The sequence below is a fragment of the Mustelus asterias genome, chromosome 25, assembly GCF_964213995.1.
Source record: "Mustelus asterias chromosome 25, sMusAst1.hap1.1, whole genome shotgun sequence".
Classification (NCBI taxonomy): domain Eukaryota; kingdom Metazoa; phylum Chordata; class Chondrichthyes; order Carcharhiniformes; family Triakidae; genus Mustelus; species Mustelus asterias.
The window spans coordinates 5921942-5944795 of record NC_135825.1 but is presented as its reverse complement, the minus strand read 5'-3'; the positions used below and the strand labels follow the sequence as shown (position 1 = coordinate 5944795).

Below are 22854 nucleotides of genomic sequence, written 5' to 3'. Positions count from 1 at the left end.
GCCACCGTAGTGAGCCGGATCTCAAACAACGACGAGACAGAGTACATGAATGAGATAGAGAATCTGGTGAACTGGTGCGGCAACAATAATCTCTCCCTCAATGTCAACAAAACGAAGGAGATTGTCATCAACTTCAGGAAGTGTAAAGGAGAACATGCCCCTGTCTACACCAACGGGGATGAAGTAGAAAGGGTCGAGAGCTTCAAGTTTTTAGGTGTCCAGATCACCAACAACCTGTCCTGGTCCCCCCATGCCGACACTGTAGTTAAGAAAGCCCACCGACGCCTCTACTTTCTCAGAAGACTGAGGAAATTTGGCATGTCAGCTACGACTCTCACCAACATTTACAGGTGCACCATAGAAAGCATTCTTTCTGGTTGTATCACAGCTTGGTATGGGCTCCTGCTCTGCCCAAGACTGCAAGGAACTACAAAAGGTCGTGAATTTAGCCCAATCCATCACACAAACCAGCCTCCCATCCATTGACTCTGTCTACACTTCCCGCTGCCTTGGCAAAGCAGCCAGCATAAATAAGGACCCCACGCACCCCGGGCATTCTCTCTTCCACTTTCTTCCGTCGGGAAAAAGATACAAAAGTCTGAGGTCACGTACCAACCAACTCAAGAACAGCTCCTTCCCTGCTGCTGTCAGACTTTTGAATGGACCTACCTCATATTAAGTTGATCTTTCTCTACACCCTAGCTATGACTGTAACACTGCATTCTGCACTCTCTCATTTCCTTCTCTATGAATGGTATGCTTTGTCTGCATAGCGCGCAAGAAACAATACTTTTCACTGTATGTTAATACATGTGACAATAATAAATTAAATCAAAATTAAATCTTAATCATCGCTTCCCCAGGGACAACAACACCAGCTCCTATCCACATTACTGAGGTTTGTCACCCCTGCAGCCATTCTCATTCTTCTTTTCTGCACTCTCTCTAATGCCTTCACATCCCTCCCAAGGCGTGATGCTCAGAATTGGATGCAACACTCCAGTTGAGGTCAAACCCATGTTGAATACAGGATTATCATTGCCTACTTAATTCTGTACGCTGCTCCCCTATTTATAATATCTAGGATCCCGTGAGCTTTGCTAACATAGGAATAAGGAGCAGAAGTCGGCAAATTCAGCCCTTCGAGCCTGCTCCGCCATTCAATCAGATCACGGCTGATCTCTCCCTGGTCTCAAATCCACCTCCCCACCTGTTCCCCATATCCCTTTATCCCATTTTAAAAATCAGAAATATATCTATCTCCTTCTTGAAACCATTCAGCGATTCTCAGACTCCACCGCGCTCTGGGGCAGCGAGTTCCACAAATTCACCACCCTCTGTGAGAAGTAGTTCCTCCTCATCTCAGTTTTAAATCTACCACCTCCCAACCTATACCTGTGACCTCTTGTGCTAGATTTCCCCATAAGAGGAAACATTTGGGGAGCGATTCTCCCAAAAAGGTTCTAAGTGCTGAATCCGCAGGAAAACTGATGTAAATCATGATTTTTTTTCAGTGGGAGTTCAGACTCGAATCTCCCACACTCTGTGCAATGCAGAGGTCACCATCGTGAATATCATTAAAAGCTCGGAGGGGCGGGGTCTATTCACACCAGACTCTGACAGTTCCGGAACTCTGCACATGCCCAGTGGCCCAGAACTGTCAGCCTGCACTTTGCCAAGAACACTCACAGTGCTGCCCCTCCACCCCCACACCCCCCCCCACCCCCAATGGCCCAATCGTGGCCCCCCGTACATTCACAGGCCAGCACCAACCTCCTCTCCAGTTCCAGAGTGCCCTGATCCCATCCCCCCACCTTGGCAGACCCTCCCCCCGCAATGGGAGACAGACCTGGCAGACCCCCCCATAGGAGGTAAACCCCCCCTGGCAGACCACTCCCCCCAGCCCCTCCCAATGACTGGTCCCCCTCCAGCCCTGCACGATCCCAATGGGAGAGTGGCAGCGGGACCCCCCCATCCCCATGGATTGCCCCTAATCCCTTCCTCCTTGGCCCTGCTCCCTCGGCATCACCTGCTTGGCACTGCCAATGCCCAGAAGGCAGCGCCAAGATGTCCCCTTGGGCATGGGCACTTTGCCCCTTGGGCAGTGCCAGGGGGCAGAGGCTGGCACTGCCAGCGTGCCCATTCCCAGGAGGCACCACCCCGTCACCCACCTCCCTGGGGGGCCCCAATTGCTCCCCCCCCCCTTCACCCCAGCGGAGTCTCACACCAGTTCCACAAAAGTGAGAAGCTACTCTAAACCCGGCTGGAGTGAATTTGTACTGCCGGGGTGGGAGACGCTATCGGGCCCGGAGACTTCAGTCCCGGGCCCAATAATGGCATTCAAACAACATTAAAATAAGATTGAGATTACTTACGCGCTGGTCCCACCCGTTTCCAGCGTGGTCCAGCTGCACCGGATACCCAGCGCTGGGAGATGCTCGCGCGATGGGAACGCATGCTCGAATCCCGCGAATCGGCGCACACTCGATTCTCCTGGCCCGACCCACCAAACAATTAGCGCGTCGGGACGGGAGAATCGCCCCCTTGGTCTACGTTTATGTTATCAACCCTTTTAGTATTTTATATACCTCGATCAGATCCCCGCTCATCCTTCCAAACTCCAGCGAGTATAAGCCCCAAACCATTTAATCTCTCGTCAGACCTCAACCCTTTCATTCCCCGGAATCAACCCACATTAACAGCATCTGAATTAACTACCTTCTCAACCTGCCCCGCACTTTTAATAATTTGTGTACTTCTATCCCCAGGCCCCTCTGCTCCTGCACCCCCTTTAGAATGGTATTCCTTGTTGTCTCTCCTGGTTTATCACTATCATCCATGTATTCCAACTTAGCCATCAAGCCTGTTATGCGGCATTTTAACAAATACCTTTTGAAAGCTCATATACACCACATTAAAAGCATTACTCTCAATGATCCTCACTGTAACAAACACATCCATACACACCTATCCAATAATATCATTCGCAGCGCACCCATTCTACATAACAGATCATTTTATAGAATGATTCATCGACTATAAGTGAATGCAAGTCTATTGAAATTACCTGGCATGAATTACAATGTAAAAAGGTTTAACGCATTGATGAGCTGATTAGGATATGAATACTTAATGTATTAATATCTTGATTAGTGTATGAATATTTAATATATTAATATGCAAAATTAGAGTTTCAACCTTCAAAGTATTAACATACAGATTAGAGTTTCAAAGTTTAAAATATTAGCGTGTGGATTAGATATCCAATGTTAATATTAATGTGTCAATTAGCATTTTAATGCTTAATGTATTAATGTCCAGTTTAGTGTGTGTGAGATCCTTAATGTATCAACACACAGATAAAGTTGTGAATGAATATCGCTCTAATTTGTAGATTGAAGTATGAACCCACAAAGCACTCAAGTGCAGATTAGCAAATGTTCAACCCATTGAATTTAGTGTACGAATGCTTAATGTATGATTACTGGACATATTAACATCTAATTCGTCCAACATTTGGTGTATTATTGGATAAATTAATGTGTTAATGTGCAGATTAGCATATAAAAGCTGAAAGTGTTAATATGCAATTTTTTCAACACATGTATTATTGTGAAAATCAGTGTACTCCTGAATGTAATAATCTGCGGGCGAGTGTATGAGTCTGCGGCATATTGATTGCACATTCATTTCCAAATGCTTAAAGTATTCTGCTAAAGTTTACAATTCCCGTTGAATAAAATTCCATTTATTTTAATTTAAACCCTTGGTGTGTAAAATGGGTTGTAATTTGCAATTTTTCGAATGGGATTGAATGAAAATTAGAATTTTAGATTAAGGACCCCCGTATCTACTGCACATTAATCCACGGGCTGTGTGCCTGCTGAAAGCTGCACGGAAATTCCTACACTTGCCCTGAAGTGGTTAAACGAAAGGTTACTGCTGTCAGGCCTCACCCTGTAAGACTGATAGTCATTAGCCATGTCCTCCAGATGGTCTATCAAAAGGCCAGCATCTCCCGGAGTGAGAGACTGGCAAGGTGCCAGGAGCTTCAGATCGGAAACAATGCGAATTCTGTCAAACACCTCCGACTGTTGGGTACAAAATAGAAAAGGCTTGTATTTACACAGTGCCCTTATTAACCCCGGGACATCCCAACGCGTTTTACAACCAATTAAACACTCCATTGTACTAAGTTAGGTAAATATGGCAACCTAATTTGCGCGCAGCAAGATTTCATGAATGGCAATGATGTAAGCATACAAACATACAAATTAGACATGATGTAGAGTTGCCGGCATTGGACTGGGATGGGCACATTAAGCAATCTCACCACACCAGGTTAAAGTCCAACAGGTTTATTTGGTAGCACGAGCTTTTGGAGCATTGCCTCTTCATCAGGTGAGTGAAGAGTTCAGTTCACGAACAGGGAATATATAGGCACAAACTCAAGTACAAGATAATGGTTGGAATGTGAGTCTTAACAGGTAATCAAGTCTTTGCAGGTGCAGACAATGTGAGTGGAGAGAGGGTTAAGCACAGGTTAAAGAGTGTGTATTGTCTCCAGCCAGGACCGTTCGTGAGATTTTGCAAGCCCAGGCAAGTCGTGGGGGTTACAGATAGTGTGACATGAACCCAAGATCCCGGCTGAGGCCGTCCTCATGTGTGCGGAACTATTAGGAGCAGGAGCAGATCACCTAACCCTTCAAGCCTGCTCCGCCATTCAATAAGGTCATGGCTGACCTGATTGCAACCACACATGTCCGATAACCCCCGATAACCTTTCACCCCCTTGTTAATCAGGAATCTATCTTGCTCAGCCATAAAAAATATTCAAAGACTTTGGTCCACCATCTTCTGAGGAAGAGAGGGCCAAAAACTCACAACGTTCTGAGAGAAAATCTTCCTTCCCGTCTCTGTCTCAAATGGGCGACGGCTTATTTTTTAAACATTGAGCTCTAGTTCTAGATCCTTCCACAAGAGGAAACATCCTCTCGAGTATTCGTGTTATTTCTAGTGCTCCCTCACGAGCAGCTTTGCAGTGGAACAGGGAGACTTTAAGAGACCGATCATGTGGTGTGACTGATGACATCATTGGCTGTTTACGTGGGCAAATGGGCAGCCCATCCCAGCAGCCTGTAATGCGTTAACATCCTTTCAATATAACTCTTAGTTTGCAACCTATCTTCTAAAGCCTCCACATAGAAAACTGGCGACAAGGTTGCGGGACCACGCCGGCAGCCACTCCAAAAGAAAAAGAAAGTGGGAAAAAGTCTGTCAGCATTGTAGACACCCGACAGAATAACTAAAATCATCGCGACATGAAAGCTGGTGATGGAACAATGGTTGCAGCCATTGGAGGAACCACAAAATCATCAAAGATTCTGGGGGAAATAACCCGGGATGGTGACACACCAGGTGTTCTCCCTGAAAGGATCTGTAACGTCACTGGGAGCACCCTACAACAACAAACTTGGAGCTGGGAGTGTTGTAAGACACAAAATAAAACAGCTCAGGTTTGCCTTGTTTTGGGGAGAAAATAAGTAAGGTCATGTGAAAATTCACGACACATCACACTCACTCAGGCCCTTTCCATCATAAAAATGCAGGAGTTTTTGATGCATTGGGACTGCCTGATGTGAATGCAGAGCGATGGAGCTCACACAGAGAGAGGTCTGACTATTTTCATAGAATCCTACAGTGCAGAAGGAAGCCATTCAGCCCATCGAGTCTGCACCGACCACAATCCCACCCAAGCCCTATCCCTGCTTAGTTACCCCGCAAATCCCTCTAACCTATCACATCTTCAGACACTAAGGGTTAATTTAGCATGTCCAATCAACCTAATCCGCATATCTTTGAAGTGTGGGAGGAAACCGGAGCACCCGGAGGAAACCCACGCAGACACGGGGAGAACGTGCAAACTCCACACAGACAGTGACCCAAGCCGGGAATTGAACCCGGGTCCCTGGAGTTGTGAGACCGCAGTGCTAACCACTGTGCCACCGTGCCGCCCTCCATGAGAACAAGATAATGGCAGATATACAGTCCTTTAGCCACAGTTGAACGCGTGGCTAAAGGACTGGTTCAAGAGGGAGGGTTTTAAATTCATAGATAACTGGGAAATCTTCAAGTCAGGATGGCAAGTGTACAGAAAGGATGGGTTACACCTTAACTGGAAGGGAGCAAATATCCTGGCTGGGAGTTTTGCTAGAGTGTTTCGGCAGGATTTAAACTAGTGTGGCAGGGGGGTGGGGAACAAAACAGGAGGTCAGTAAATACTGAGGCTGGGGTCGAGCTGGGGGCCAGGGCAAGGCTAGCTAAGAAGAGGAGCACTCTGGAGGAGGAGGACCTGACTGGGCCTGGAGGTCTGGAGTGCATCTGCTTCAATGCGAGGAGTGTAACGGGTAAAACAGATGAACTTAGGGCCTTAATGCTTGTGCGGAATTTGGATGTGGTTGCGGTGACGGAAACTTGGTTAAAAGAGGGACAGGACTGGCAACTGAATATTCCGGGGTATAAGTGTTTTAGGCGAGACAGAGGAGGGGCTAAAAAAGGTGGGGGAGTAGCGATATTAGTTAAGGAGCATATTACCGCGGTGCAGAGGGTAGACAACTTAGAGGGGTCATGTACTGAGTCGCTGTGGGTGGAACTCAGAAACAGGAAGGGTGCAGTCACTATGCTGGGGGTGTACTACAGACCACCCAACAGCCCACGGGAAGTGGAGGAAAGGATATGTCAGGAGATTCTGGATAGGTGCAGAAAACATAGGGTTGTTGTAGTGGGGGACTTTAATTTCCCTGGCACAGACGAAAGTGCTTAGAGCTGGGGGACCGGACGGGGAGGAATTTGTAAAATGCGTACTGGAAGGTTCTTTGGAACAGTATGTAGATAGCCCGACTAGAGAGGGGGCTATACTGGACCTAGTTCTGGGAAATGAGCCCGGTCAGGTCGTCAAAGTTTCGGTAGGGGAACATGTGGCAAATAGTGACCACAACTCTGTTAACTTTAGGATAGTAATGGACAAGGATGAGTGCTGTCCTACGGGCAGGGTGCTAAATTGGGGGAAGGCTGACTATAGCCGGATTAGGCAAGAATTGGTGGATGTTGATTGGCAGAGGATGTTCGAGGGTAAGTCCGCGTCTGGCATGTGGGAGTCTTTTAAGGAACTATTGATAAGGCTGCAGGATGGGCATGTGCCTGTAAAAAGGAAAGATAGGAAAGGTAGGATTCGAGAGCCGTGGATAACCAGGGAAATTGAGGATCTGATTAAAATGAAAAGGGAGGCGTACGTTAAGTCCAGGCAACTGAAAACAGATGGAGCTGTGGAGGAATACAGAGAGAGTAGGAAAGAACTCAAACGGGGAGTTAGAAGGGCAAAAAGAGGTCACGAGATGTTCTTGGCAGGCAGGATTAAGGAGAATCCGAAGGCATTCTATTCATACGTTAGGAACAAAAGAGTTGTCAGGGAGAAAATCGGACCTCTCAGGGACAAAGGAGGGGAATTATGCTTAGAACCCAAGGGAATAGGGGAGATCCTAAATGAATACTTTGCATCGGTATTCACGAAGGAGAGGGGCGTGTTAACCGGGAGTGTCTCGGAGGGAGGTGTTGACCCGTTAGAGAAAATCTCCATTACAAGAGAGGAAGTGTTAGGTTTTTTAGGGAACATTAAAACTGACAAAGCCCCAGGGCCTGATGGCATCTATCCTCGACTGCTCAGGGAGACGAGAGGTGAAATTGCTGGGCCTCTGACGGAAATCTTTGTCGCTTCTTTGGACACGGGTGAGGTCCCTGAGGATTGGAGGATAGCGAATGTGGTCCCGTTGTTTAAGGAGGGTAGCAGGGATAACCCAGGAAATTATAGGCCGGTGAGCTTGACGTCTGTGGTAGGGAAGTTGTTGGAGAGGATTCTTAGAGACAGGATGTATGTGCATTTAGAACGGAACAATCTCATTAGTGACAGACAGCATGGCTTTGCAAGAGGGAGGTCGTGCCTTACAAATTTGGTGGAGTTTTTTGAGGAAGTGACAAAAACGGTTGATGAAGGAAGGGCCGTGGATGTCGTCTATATGGATTTCAGTAAGGCATTTGACAAAGTCCCACATGGCAGGTTGGTTAAGAAGGTTAAGGCTCATGGGATACAAGGAGAAGTGGCTAGATGGGTGGAGAACTGGCTTGGCCATAGGAGACAGAGGGTAGTGGTCGAAGGGTCTTTTTCCGGCTGGAGGTCTGTGACCAGTGGTGTTCCGCAGGGCTCTGTACTGAGACCTCTGCTATTTGTGATATATATAAATTATTTGGAAGAAGGTGTAACTGGTGTAATCAGCAAGTTTGCGGATGACACGAAGATGGCTGGAATTGCGGATAGCGAAGAGCATTGTCGGGCAATACAGCAGGATATAGATAGGCTGGAAAACTGGGCGGAGAGGTGGCAGATGGAATTTAATCCGGATAAATGCGAAGTGATGCATTTTGGAAGAAATAATGTAGGGAGGAGTTATACAATAAATGGCAGAGTCATCAGGAGTATAGAAACACAGAGGGACCTAGGTGTGCAAGTCCACAAATCCTTGAAGGTGGCGACACAGGTGGAGAAGGTGGTGAAGAAGGCATATGGTATGCTTGCCTTTATAGGACGGGGTATAGAGTATAAAAGCTGGAGTCTGATGATGCAGCTGTATAGAACGCTGGTTAGGCCACATTTGGAGTACTGCGTCCAGTTCTGGTCGCCGCACTACCAGAAGGACGTGGAGGCATTGGAGAGAGTGCAGAGAAGGTTTACCAGGATGTTGCCTGGTATGGAGGGTCTTAGCTATGAGGAGAGATTGGGTAGACTGGGGTTGTTCTCCTTGGAAAGACGGAGAATGAGGGGAGATCTAATAGAGGTATACAAGCTTATGAAGGGTATAGATAGGGTGAACAGTGGGAAGCTTTTTCCCAGGTCGGAGGTGACGATCACGAGGGGTCACGGGCTCAAGCTGAGAGGGGCGAAGTATAACTCAGACATCAGAGGGACGTTTTTTACACAGAGGGTGGTGGGGGCCTGGAATGCGCTGCCAAGTAGGGTGGTGGAGGCAGGCACGCTGACATCGTTTAAGACTTACCTGGATAGTCACATGAGCAGCCTGGGAATGGAGGGATACAAACGATTGGTCTAGTTGGACCAAGGAGCGGCACAGGCTTGGAGGGCCGAAGGGCCTGTTTCCTGTGCTGTACTGTTCTTATAGTTGTTCCAATTTTCCTGAGCATAATGGGGGGGAAAGCATTTAACCTCCTGAGAAATCTGGTTCAGCTGGAAAAGCCAGGCACAAAAGCCTTAAGGTGAGAGAGTGGAAATATTGTAGGTCACTATTCACTCAAACCTTTAGCCATCGTCACAAGGTTTAAGTTTGTTAAGTGTAACCAACAAGAAGATTAATTGATCACACCGTTTGTAGCTACCTTGAAGAGACTAGCTGAACACTGTGAATTTGGGGATGTCTTGAATGACACCATTAGAGATACATTAGTCTGCGGCTTAGGCAGCGGTTTCCAAATGCTTAACAACTTAAGCTGCAGTAAGAAGTCTCACAACACCAGGTTAAAGTCCAACAGGCTCATTTGGAATCACGAGCTTTCAGAGCGCTGCTCCTTCATCAGGTGACTGGAGAGGTGGATTCACAAACATGGCATATATAGACAAAGACACAATTGCAAGATAATTGCAAGCCGTTGTTAACAGAAAGCAACCTAACCCCAAAGGGAGCTTTGGAAGTTGCTGTAGCCATGGAATTAGCAGCCAGAGAAGCTCAACAGGTGAATTCGAGGGCAAGAATTCATAACATGTGGGCCGAAAACTGAACATAGACACAGACTCGCAATTGCTGATCGTGTAAACATCGGACATCCAGCAGCAGATTGTTGGCGCAAAGACATGATGTGCAGGAATTGTGGCAAAAAGGGTCTCACTGAATGCTGGAAAAAGAAGCAAGTTTCAGGTCAGAATTACAAAAAGCAAAAGCCTGACTATTTTGCCCAGGAGAACAAGATAATGGCAGATATAGTTGTTCCAATTTTCCTGAGCATAATGGGGGGGAAAGCATTTAACCTCCTGAGAAATCTGGTACAGTTGGAAAAAGCCAGGCACAAAAGCCTATGGTGAAAGCGTGGAAATATTGTAGGTCACGATTCACTCAAACCTTTGGCCATCGTCACAAGATTTAAGTTCATTAAGTGGAACCAACAAGAAGGTTAATTGATCGCAAATGGAAAGCCAAATAAGGGATGAAGCATCCAGTGTGGTATGAAAAGTGCACGATACAGGACTCAAGTCTCAGTCCAAAGGTGAGCTGTCATTAAACGTACTGACTATTTCTGGTGCAACAAACTGTTACTGGGTCACTCCTTTACTGTACAGACAGCTGGTGAAAATGGAGGTAGACACTGGAGCAGCAGTTTCGTTAGTATCAGAAACTGGGGGTTACCAAGGAATGCTTCGCCAGTGCCCTATTTTACCATTTTGATTCTAAGTGCTGGACAGATTTGAAAGTGGGAGTGTTTCAGATCCGACTTTTGGACATGTTCTGAGGCGCTCCCATACGCACTCTGCCTGAAAAAATATCAGCGATTCCGAATCGCGCTGCACAAGCCTGTGGGCGGGGCTTAACACGCCCAAAATCCTGCAGCTCCGATCGGCGCCTCCAACTGCGCATGCACAGAAAAAAAATGATCGACTAACGGCCCCCCTGTCACATCTCTCCCGGGCCAGATAATGCCTCCCCTTGGCCCCCCCCCATAGACATTTCCCCACCCCCACAACGTTACTGATCCCCTTATCCCCCCCCCACCCTCTCTGCCACCCAGACCGATCGTGGGCCCCTCCCCCCTCTTTCACCCCCACCGATCTCAGGCAGAGTGGCAGCAGACCCCTCTTCCCCCCCCCCTCCCACCAATCTCGAGCAGAGAGCCATCAGACGCTCAGCACTTACTAACTGGAGCGCCCGAATCGGACTTATATGGAGCATTTCTGTTTCGCGCCGATTCCGGGTGGGCAAACGTGGTGGTACAAATGCAAATACATTTAAATGACCTTTGCACCCGTTTTGGGTGCAGTCCCCATTGCGGCCATTTTCAGGCTTTGGTAAAGGGGAAACCGGCGCGGAGGCTGGCGCGGATTGCGCTACTCACCTCACACCCGACTTTACCAAGTTTTCGAGCCCAAAAACAGGCGCAACGCGAGGGTAAGATCTGGCCCATCATCTTGAAACCTTCAAAGATAGTGTTAAAAATCTATACTGGAGAACTGGTTGCTTGGAGAGGCCGTACTGATGTAACTGTGCAGTTGAATGGACGGACCATAGACTTGTCCTTGCACATTGTTAATGGAAACTATCCAGCGCTCATGGGAAGAACCTGGCTGGAAAAGCTCAGATTAAACTGGGCCGAGATAAACCTCATGACGGATTCTGAAGCAGCCCAAGCTAAAGCCTAAAGGGACAGAAAGTAACAGCTGCCGAGAAAGCTCTGAAGCAGCTGTGGACAAGGCCCAGGCTAGCCATGCTGGGACCAAGATGGCAAAAGCTCAGTATACCGTAACAAATAAATTAAAGTTTATTTATTAGTCACTAGTCGGCTTTACATTAACATTGCAATAATGTTAGTCGCCACATTCTGGTGCCTGTTCGGGTTACACTGAGGGAGAATTTAGCATGGCCAACACACTCTAACCAGCACGTCTTTTGGACTGTGGGAGGAAACCAGAGCACCCGGAGGAAACCCACGCAGACACGGGGAGAATGTGCAGACTCCACACAGACAGTGACCCAAGTCGGGAGTCGAATCTGGGTCCCTGGCGCTGTGAGGCAGCAGTGCTAACCACTGTGCCACCCGTGCCACCCCAAATGTGGGTCAGGATCGAGAAATGGAAGATGAAGGGTTTCTGGAAAATGAGTACGAATGCTTCAACAATGAAGGTCAAAAGGACAGTGAAAAATACGACGAGGGTTACCGGTGTGCATTCCCGTCCTCCCTTTCTGAATTTCGAATCGCAGAGGAACAGGAAATTGAAGGGCCCCTCGAAACCCCTTACCATAAGGAAACTCTTGGGTTCATTGGAGAGAACATTCAGTTTGGGAAAGCAATTGCTGGCAACCTTTATGCTTCAGTAGTGAACAAGAATAAAAAAGTGTTGATGGAAAACGATGACAGCAGGAAGAGGAGCAAAGGGAGATGTAGAAGGGGATTTTAGCTCAGCTAGCAGATGCAGAGGCAGATTTTTAATTTAGTAATAGCTTGGAGGGAGGGAAAGGGTTAAAATGATTTTTTACCTAAAAAGATAATGTTAGCGGTGAATGCAATAACAGAATTCAAATAAATGAGATATGATTTTTAAAGTATTAAGTATCTATATATTAAAATATTAAGTGATGTAGTTTAACATATTAAGTGTATTTTTAATATAGATAATATATTTGTTCACCTCAGTTAAAATGCAAGCGCTGCAGAAATGATGATCAAAGTTCAAGAGTTCAGTCACTAGAATCTGTTCATCAGCAGAATGTACATTGTAGTTTCGAATCCCGGGACAGTTAGTGAAACATATGCCGGAATCTTACCGTCTCGCCTGCCTGAGACTCGTAAGATCCCACCCGAGGCCAACGGAGAATGCTGTTCTGTGGGCCGCGCCCACCTCGATTCCGGCATGCTGGTAAAATTCCAGTAATAGTGCATCAAATAATAAGGCGTCTATTGTCCGAGACATGAAAAGTGCCCCTTCAGAAGCCCAAGAGAGATACTGTCGGATTGTTTTGGCAATATGCCGATGGGGATGGAATTAGGATAGAGGCGTCCTCACCAACATAACAATATAAGGAAATGAGTCTTGCCAAAGGGAAGAAATCTGGGATTAAGATGGACAAATAGAAGATCATTATGTCAAGTAGCGCATCGCAATTGGCTGAGGTAATCTGTCATGTTTTGGACTGACATGTTAACATGAAATGAAATTGAATCCCTAAGACCGTAAGACATCGGAGCAGAATTAGGCCACTCGGCCCATCGAGTCTGCTCCGCCATTCAATCATGGCTGATATTTTCCTCATCCCCATTCTCCTGCCTTTTCCCCATAACCCCTGACCCCCTTATTAATCAAGAGCCTACCTATCTCTGTCTTAAAGACACTCAATGCCCTGGCCTCCACAGCCTTCTGCGGCAAAGAGTTCCACAGATTCGCCACTCTCTGGCTGAAGAAATTCCTCCTCATCTCTGTTTTAAAGGATTGTCCCTTTAGCCTGAGGTTGTGCCCTCTAGTTCTAGTTTTTCCTACCAGTGGAAACATCCTCTCCACGTATAAGCTAATTAGAAGGAGTGCCTTAGATAGCAGAAAGTATAATTGTATTTTGACTCAGTGCTCCAGATTTTTGGAAGGCTCTTGTAGCACTGATCCAGAGCTACTTGATCATCTGAAGGCCTCCCGATGGCCATAGGTTAATGTTTTGTTTGTGTATGATTTTTATGTCTTAAAATAAATTTTAGTTACGTCTTGAGCAGAGACCTTGCCTTTGCGAGTTTATTTTTAAGTAATTTTTTAAGTTTTTAAGAAGTCGGGCCACCATCAAAGAGTCCCCCATTCCAGGAGCCAGCACAGGAACTGATGAAGGACAGTTGGATGGGAGTTGCTCCAGGTCACAGAGTCACAGAGGTTTACAGCATGGAAACAGATGACCAAAAGGAAAGATTTGGAGCTGCTCAAGGTGCAGTCTGCAACACCAATATCTTTTTCTTATTTCATTCTGTACAGCAGCATCTGAGGTCCAGTGAATGTCCCGCAGCTGCCCCTCCAGGCTTCATACCAGAGCCTCCTTTACCAGGATCTCGAGGCACTGCCTCTGTGCTGCCTTCTCCAGATTGAGATGTTCCGTCAGAACCTGAGCATTCCAGGAGCAAGACCTAAAACGTGAGGATGAATGCAGCAAGAAAGAAACCCTGAGGCGAGAGGTGCAGTGTCTGATGGAGGCAGGCCACTATCTAGAGGGGGTACGCCACTAGCTGGAGGAAGCACGCCACTATCTGGAGGAAGCACGCCACTATCTGGAGGGGGTACGTCATTATCTTGAGGAGGCCCCACAGAGGCTGTGCAACGAGATTCAGGTAAAGGAGGATAAAAGTGAATTACTGCAGATGCTGGAATCTGAAACCAAAAGAGAAAAGAGCTGACATTTCGAGTCCAGATGACCCTTTGTCAAAGCTTTGTCCAGCTTTGACAAAGGGTCATCTGGACTCGAAACATCAGCTCTTTTCTCTTCTTACAGATGCTGCCAGACCTGCTGAGATTTTCCGGCAGCTCTTCTTTTGGTTTCAGGTAAAGGAGGCCCTGGTAGGCAGCCTGGAGGGGCAGCTGTTGGCAACGAGACTGGGGGAAGAACTAAAGAGGCTGGAAACTGAGTTGGAATGAAGTCAAAGAGTTCCAACACCCACAAATCACCAGCTCCACCTTACTCCAGCTAAGATCTATCCTGGGTGTGCTACACTGAACAGTGCGAATGGAAGTTCAACATAGAGTGAAATGCAAGAAAAATACGCCTGGGAGGTAGAGAAGAAGAAGTCAGCCCCTGAAGGATCAGGTTATATGCTGAGACGACAAGGGTCAAGAGGTTCTGGCAAGGAACCATACCACAAGTGAGAAGTGGATACCGCCCATCATCTCAGCACAACAGGACCGGTCTCTTACACCGTACAAACACAAGATGATGCAACATGGGGAAAACATGTGAATCAGACTTTTGGTAACAAGAACCAATCTTCCAGAGACAGAACTGACAAAGTCCACATCAAGATGTGCCAAGAGAAGACTTGGACCTTCCAGAGGACATGGCACTACCCAAACCAATTGGGAAAGACAGTACCTCAGTTGAGAACACTTCAAAACAACACAACGTCGACTCCGGTTAAGACAATCATGAACAATGGCCCTTCAGGGGTCCATATTCATAACTTTCTGCTGTTCCAAAAAACTCATCAAAAAAGGAATCTATGCTCTCTCCTGGTCTGTGGGTACTCTTATTAAAGATTGCTCATCTATATCAGTATTATTGTGAGGATTATAACAAGGATCAAAATCTTTAATAACTTCTTCACATTATGCCCACTGAGGTGGTGGAGGCTACCTCGCTGAATATGTTTAAAGCGCGGATGGATGGATTCCTGATCGGTAAGGGAATTAAGGGTTATGGGGATCAGGCGGGTAAGTGGTACTGATCCACGTCAGATCAGCCATGATCTTATTGAATGGCGGGGCAGGCTCGAGGGGCTAGATGGCCTACTCCTGCTCCTATTTCTTATGTTCTTATGTTCTTATGCCATATCTTCTTTTATGCCCCATCTGACTAATCTGCACTGCTGCCTATGGTGTATAGCACAGTACTGACCTGCTCCTTGTGAGTCTTTTCTGCTTGTTGCATGCTGCTTTCAGGGATTCCAGTATAACATCACCAAACAGAAGTGTGTCGTGGAATCCAGTTTTAGTCTCACTTTTGCTTTTAAGCAGAGCAAACACAGACAGCCTTGATGTCTTCAAGCTTTATTCCCATGTATATCTGTTCTCAAGTACCTAGACTTAATAAATTAATCCACTATGTGTTTATCCAATCCCTTATGAGAAATTGGTACCATTATAGTATAGAAAATATGACATTACTTGTCCCAAAGCAAGTTTTGGGACAAGTAATGTTGGAATGACACGGTGGCACAATGGCAGGCACTGCTGCCTCACAGCGCCAGGGACCCAGCTTCGATTCCTGGCTTGGGTCACTGTCTGTGTGGAATTTGCATATTCTCCCCGTGTCTGCGTGGGTTTCCTCCAGGTGCTCCGGTTTCCTCCCACAGTCCAAAAGATGTGCTGGTTAGGTGAATTGGCCGTGCTAAGTTCTACCTCAGTGTACCCAAACAGGCACCGGAATGTGGCGACTAGGGGATTTTCACAGTAACTTCATTGCAGTGTGAATGTAAGTCTACTTGTGACTAATAAATAAACTTTACTTTACTTTAAGTTCTGTATCTGGTAAACACACAACACCAATTCTGCCACTTCCAAGCTTGATCCTGGCCTGTCATGTGCTTATTGCAGCATTGACAAATATTAACCAAGTTGGAGAGATGATAGCTTCGTGGTATTATCGCTAGGCTATTAATCCTGAAACTCAGCTAATGTTCTGGGGATTCGGTTCCGAATCCCATCACGGCAGATGGTGGAGTTTGAATTCATTAAAAAATGTCTGGAATTAAGAATCTACTGATGATCATGTCGATTGTCGGAAAAACCCATCTGGTTCACGAATGTCCTTTAGGGAAAGAAATCTGCCGTCCTTACCCGGTTTGGACTACATGTGACTCCAGAGCCATGGCAATGTGGTTGAATCTCATCTGCCCTTGGGTAACTAGGAATGGGCAATAAATGCTGGCCAGCCAGTGATGCCCCATGTCCCACAAATGAATTTAAAAAAATTAAGATTGTATGAAAAGTTGAATGGAGCCATTGCAATAAATGAGCGAAGAATACTTTGAATGACTCCACAGCTGTCCACAGAATTCTTGGAATCATAGAACCCTTACAGTGCAGAAAGAAGCCATTCGGCCTATTAAGTCTGCACCAACCACAATCCCACCCAGGCCCTATTCTCATAATCCCACATATTTACCCTGCTAATCCACTGACACCTAATTACCTTCTATAACATATACATTGCTAGCAAATCCTAATATCCATTTGTAGTAATTCAGCCAAAGTCAGCTTTCCTTCACCTAGAAATCCTTCATTGGAAACTAAAATGAAGAGGCACATTTGTACCTCACAGTTAGCAACTCTGTACCCCGAGACATACAAGAATGGTCTGGGTTGAAGCAACAAGTCTTTAAGCTCCCCCTGCCCTTTTCCCATTGGGTGATCCTTTGCTCGCTCAATAGGGGAGTTTGGGCTCCCCGTACTCCAGATCTATCGATGACCTCCCCTGTTCTTCATCATGGCTGCCATTTTTTTTATTCATCCGTGGGACGTGGGCATCACTGGCTGGCCAGCATTTATTGCCCATCCCTAATTGCCCTTGAAACAGAGTGGCTCGCTAGGCGACTTCAGGGGACTGTTGAGAGTCAACCACATTGTCATGGCTCTGGAGTCACATGTAGGCCAGACTGGGGAAGAACGGCAAATTTCCTTCCCGAAAGGTCATTAATGAACCAGATGCATTTTTCCAACAATCGACAATGGTTTCATGGTCATCAGTAGATTCTTAATTCCAGATTTTTTTTTATTGAATTCAAATTCTGCCGTGGAATTTGAACCCGGGTTCCCCAGAACATTAGCTGAGTTTCTGGATTAAAGTTTATTTATTAGTCACAGGTAAGGCTTACATTAACACTGCAATGAAGTTACTGTGAAATTCCCCTAGTCGCCACATTCCGGCGCCTGTTCGGGTCAATGCACCCTAACCAGCACGGCTTTCAGACTGTGTGAGGAAACCGGAGCACCCGGAGGAAACCCACACAGACACGGGGAGAACGTGCAAACTCTACACAGACAGTGACCCAAGCCGGGAATCGAACCTGGGTCCCTGGCGCTGTGAGGCAGCAGTGCTAACCACTGTGCCACCGTGCCGCCAGTTCATAGACTAGCGAGAATGCCACTAGGCCATCGCCTCATAACACAAGTCATAAGGACTAGGCTGCACTGACTGTATTACCCTTGCGGATATAACATCTGAAAGAGAAATTAAACCTCATCGGTCTGAGTCTGCCTGGAGTTCTAGGTCCATATCTTCGGAACACATTGAAATCCACAGCAATAAGTACTTGACTTAATTACAAAGCAGGATCCCGACCAGCATTGCTGGGTCGCCATCTCAGTAAACTGTGAGTAAAAATCAGCAATCTGTTAAACATTTCAGCCCATTAAATCATTCATTCATTCAGTAACTGAGTGACATGTAATCCTCAGGATGGGAATAAAGCCTCTTACGCTAATGTGAGCAGATTGTTAAATGTCGCCTCGCCTGGAAGTGAAGTGAGACAGGGGGCTGAGCCTCGATCGGTATTCTGCACATTCCATTCAGAGTCATTTCGGTTTACAATTGCAGCGATGTGTGAGTGAATAGAAAATGGTTTGGCCTGTGGTGACTTTGCAGTTTGAAATTTGATTGAGAAGCTCGCATTTTTTTCCTCCCCAATGAGTGTTTGTGCCTTGCAGTGAATAGGAAGAGGTTTCATCAGTTGGATTTCAGTAGCAGGCAAGTGGATATCAAAGGGTTTATTCCATTAGAATTCTCCGCAGCGACAGTGGGGTGACAGGACTTTTGGTTCATTGCAACTCTATAACACAGGGAAGAATAGGAAGATGTTTATAAGTTTAGTAAGTTGATTTATTTATTTGTCACAAGTAAGCCTTACATTAACACTGCAATGAAGTTACAATGAAAATCCCCCAGTTGCCACACTCCGTCGTCTGTTCGGGTACACTGAGGGAGAATTTAACACGGCCAATCCGCCTAACCCTCACATCTTTGGACTATGGAAGAAAATCGAAGCACCCGGAGGAAACCCACGCAGACACGGGGAGAACGTGCAAACTCCACACAGACAGTGACCCAAGCCGGGAATCGCATCTTGAGGGGTAGAGAGGCTGAGGGAAGGAATTCCAAAACTTCATGCCCAGTCAGCTGAAGGCATGGCCACTAATCCCTATGTTAAATTAAGGACGGCATGGTGGCACAGTGGTTGGCACTGCTGCCTCACAGCTCCAGGGACTCGGGTTTGATTCCCAGCTTGGGTCACTGCCTGTGTGGAGTTTGCTCATTCTCCCCGTGTCTGCATGGGTTTCCTCCGGGTGCTCTGGTTTCCTCCCACAGTCCAAAGATGTGCATGTTAAGTGGATTGGCCATGCTAAATTGTGCCTTAGTGTCAGGGGGACTAGCTAGGGCAAATGCATGGGCTTATAGGGATAGAGCCTGGGTGGGATTGTGCTCGGTGCAGACTTGGTGGGCCGAATGGCCTCCTTCTGCGCTATAGGATTGTATGATTCCATGATAATGGTGGAATGATTAGAATTGGAGATGTTTAAGAGGCTAGAATCAGAGGACTACAGAGATCTGAGGTGGTTGTGGATCTGGAGAAGATTACAGAGATGGGGAAGGATGAGGCTTTGGAAGGATTACAAAATCATGAGTGAAACTTTTGGCAGGAAGAATAAAAGAGAAACATATTATCGAATTGGTGAGAGATTGTCGAGCTCTGAGATGCAGAGGGATCGGGGCATCTTAGTGCAGGAATTGCAAAAGGCTAGCGTGCAGGTACAGCAGCAATTAGGAAAGTGAATAGAATGCTATCATTTATTGCAGAACGAATTGAAGAAAAAAGTGGAGACATTATGCTTCAATTATATTCAGTGAGACCGCAGTATTGCACAGTATTGGTCACTTTATTTAAGGAAGTGTGAATGCGTTGGTAGCTGTTCAGAGAAGGTTTATCAGACTAATACCTGGAATGGGCGGGTTGCCTTATGAGGAGAGGTTGGACAGGTTAGCCTTGTATCCGCTGGAGTCTAGAAGAGTAAGAGGCTACTTGATTGAAACAATGTTAGACCCTGAGGGGTCTTAACAGGGTGGATGTGGAGAGGATGTTTACTCTTACGGGAGAATCTAGAACTAAGGCTCACTTTAAAAATACGAGGTCACCCATTTAAAACGGAGATGAGGCAAGTTTTTTCTCTCTCAGAGGGTCATGAATGTTTGGCTAATCCTGAAAAGGTCGTGGAAGCAGGTTCTTGGGGACCAATCTTACCAAATAAATTCCCTGGGGTCAATCTTACCAAAAACATTCCAAGTGCCGAATGAGCGTGAATATGGGAGAGAATCGCACCCATTTTTTGGGTGAGCTCAAAGACGGCATCTTATGCCACTTATCACAAAAAAGGAAAGTGTGATTCACACCAGTAGGGGGAGTGAATGGAGTCTATTCTCACCAGGAAGCCGACTGCTGACTGCAAGTGGCGCTAATGCATATGCATCTTGATCTCTCAGTGGTCTGTGTACAAGTGAGATCTGTCATTCCCCCACCCCATGGATTTCGCTCCCCCTCCCCTCCCTGGCCGATTGGTGCCCCCCCCCCACCAGCCAATCGCCACCCTGATACCACCCCCGGCGATCGCCACCCAGATAGCCCCCCATCCCGGCCGATCACTGCCCTGGTTGATCACGAATTGCAGAGTGTATAGCACCCCCCAATCTCCCCTTCGGTCCTGCCCCCGACAGGTCCCGTCACCACCCCTTAGATCCCGCCCCTTGCCTATTCTAGTGTCCAGTAGGCAGTGCCAGGCTGGTACTGCCCAAGGGGCACTGTCCCCAACCACCTGGCGGGGAGCGTCAAGGGCCTCTGGTCCCACTGGCGAGGCCATCAGGATAGGTCCCTGTTGCTGAAGGCTATATGTGATCTTCACCAGTGAGCACCTCCATCGGGAGGCCATTGAGGCAAGTGGGCCTGGGCGATCCCGTCCTGGGCTCACTAATAATATTCAAATTGAGATTTAAATATTATAATCAGCCTGGGCGTGAGGTTGTTCATGCCATCTTCACAATGCCGTCACTACAGCGAGAGGCAAGATACTTGGCAATTTTTCACCTCTCTCGCGACCTTACTGGCTCACCACCCTAACCAACCGGGGATGAGCGGGATGCAGATTTGAGGTTAAATAAGTTCAGCCATGATTTTACTAAATGGAGGAGCAGGCTCAAGGGGCCGAATGGCCTACTCCTGCTCCTTGTTCGTATTTCTACATGTTTAAAAACCAGGTCCCTGAGCAAGGAGGTCATGGGTGAACCGAGCATGAAGAAGGACATGGGCAATTTTGGGTGTTCTCAATGGAGGGCAGGAATGGGAGGCCAGCTGGAGAGTGTTGAAATTGTCCTGCCTGGAATTGATGTGGGTATGTGGAGCAGATGAGCTGAGGAAGGGGCTGGGGGAAGTGGGGAGGTGCGGGGAGGAGGAGTGGAGGGGGGGGGGATGTTATGGATGTGGAAATGGCAACCTTAGTGATACATAAAAACATAGAAATTAGAAGCAGGAGTAGGCCATTCAGCCCTTCGAGCCTGTTCCACCATTCATTTTGATCATGGCTGATCATGGAATTCATTATCCTGATCCCCACTTCCCTCCCATATCCCTTGATCCCTTTAGCCCCAAGAGCTATATCTAATTTCTTCTTGAAATCACACAACGTTTTGGCCTCAACGACACTCTGGTAGTGAATTCCACACATTCACCACCCTTTGGGTGAAGAAATTTCTCCTCACCGCAGTTCTAAAAGGTTTACCCCTTATCCTCAAACTATAACCCCTAGTTCTGGACTCCCCCACCATTGGAAACATTCTTTTTGAATCTACCCTGTCTAACCCTGTTAGAAGTTTATCTGTGATGGTGTGAATATGTGACACAGAAACGCACCTCAAGGTAATGACAACATATGAAATAGGAGCAGGAGTGTTTTTCAAAATTTGATTTGATTTATTATTGTCACATGTATTAGTATACCGTGAAAAGTATTGTTTCGTGCGTGCTATACAGACAAAGCATACCGTTCATAAAGAAGGAAAGGAGAGAGTGCAGAATGTAGTGTTACAGTCATAGCTAGAGTGTAGAGAAAGATCAACTTAATGCGAGGTAGGTCCATTCAAAAGCCTGACAGCAGCAGGGAGGAAGCTGTTCTTGAGTCGGTTGGTACGTGACCTCAGACTTTTGTATCTTTTTCCCGACGGAAGAAGGTGGAAGAGAGAATGTCCGGGGTGCGTGGGATCTTTGATTATGCTGGCTGCTTTGCCGAGGCAGCGGGAAGTGTAGACAGAGTCAATGGATGGGAGGGTGGTTTGCGTGATGGACTGGGCTTCGTTCATGACCTTTTGTAGTTCCTTGCGGTCTTGGGCAGAGCAGGAGCCCATACCAAGCTGTGATACAACCAGAAAGAATGCTTTGTATGGTGCATCTGTAAAAGTTGATGAGAGTCGTAGCTGACATGCCAAATTTCCTACGTTTTCTTTATTCAAGAAAATCCAGAATAACATTCGAGATTTCAGCTCCTCACTTCAGTTCTTTCACAGCCAGAACTAGAGCCAGGGACTGTTTCAGTTTTACAGCCTTTCCTTTATCCGTGTGTGCCGGTACCTGCTGCACTGCACTTTCCTTGTTCTTCTTAATTCTCACAGATTTTGCATCCTTTCTCCTTGCTGTTAAAGTTTGAAGTTTATTTATTCGTCACAAGTAGGCTTACAGTCACATTGAAATGAAGTTACTGTGAGAACCCCCTAGTCCCTCCGGCGCCTGCTCGGGTACACTAAGGGACAATTTAGCATGGCCAATGCACCCTAACCTGCACGTCTTTCGGACTGTGGGAGGAAACCAGAAACCCAGAGGAAACCCACGCAGACACGGGGAGAATGTGCAGACTCCGCGCAGACAGTGATCCAAGCCGGAATTGAACCCGGGTCCCTGGCGCTGTGAGGCAGCAGTGCTAACCACTGTGCCGCCCCCAAAAAGGTCTTTGATTTCTGCAACAATCCGAGGCATTGTCACAATGAGTCCAGCTGCGGGGAGCCAAAGCGCGCTCTGAGCCTCCGTCGCTCAGTGAGAAAGATATAGCATTGGTCTCACCAAACCCAGAATCCTCTGTGTGTAAAGCAGATGTGATAACCCCGACACTGTACAACCAGATTACTAACACTGCCCATTGAACCGGGGCTCCATCATTCAGTAGATTACACTGATCTTTATTTTCAATTCTCCATATCCCTTAATTACCTGAGGGATCAATATCCTGTCTCTCCCAGACAAAAATATATT

The 22854-nt window shown here is 46.8% G+C and overlaps 1 protein-coding gene across 1 annotated transcript; it reads right to left on the bottom strand.

The window, feature by feature from the left end:
* Window positions 1-22095: 22095 nt before the first annotated feature.
* On the bottom strand, window positions 22096-22581 carry LOC144479224 (large ribosomal subunit protein eL38-like). Its single transcript, XM_078197887.1, has 2 exons — window positions 22547-22581; window positions 22096-22249 (listed from the first exon to the last, which is right to left on the bottom strand). Exons 1-2 carry the CDS (start codon window positions 22579-22581, stop codon window positions 22096-22098), a joined length of 189 nt encoding a protein of 62 aa, XP_078054013.1.
* Window positions 22582-22854: the final 273 nt, after the last annotated feature.

What these genes read in the sequence shown, in the direction of transcription:
- LOC144479224 (XM_078197887.1), bottom strand. Translation starts at nt 22,581, where the DNA reads ATGCCTCGGATTGTTGCAGAAATCAAAGACCTTTT. An exon ending in GCAGAAATCAAAGACCTTTT is followed by an intron (nt 22,250 to 22,546) that starts TGGGGGCGGCAC and finishes TAAACTTCAAAC; the next exon opens with TTTAACAGCAAGGAGAAAGG.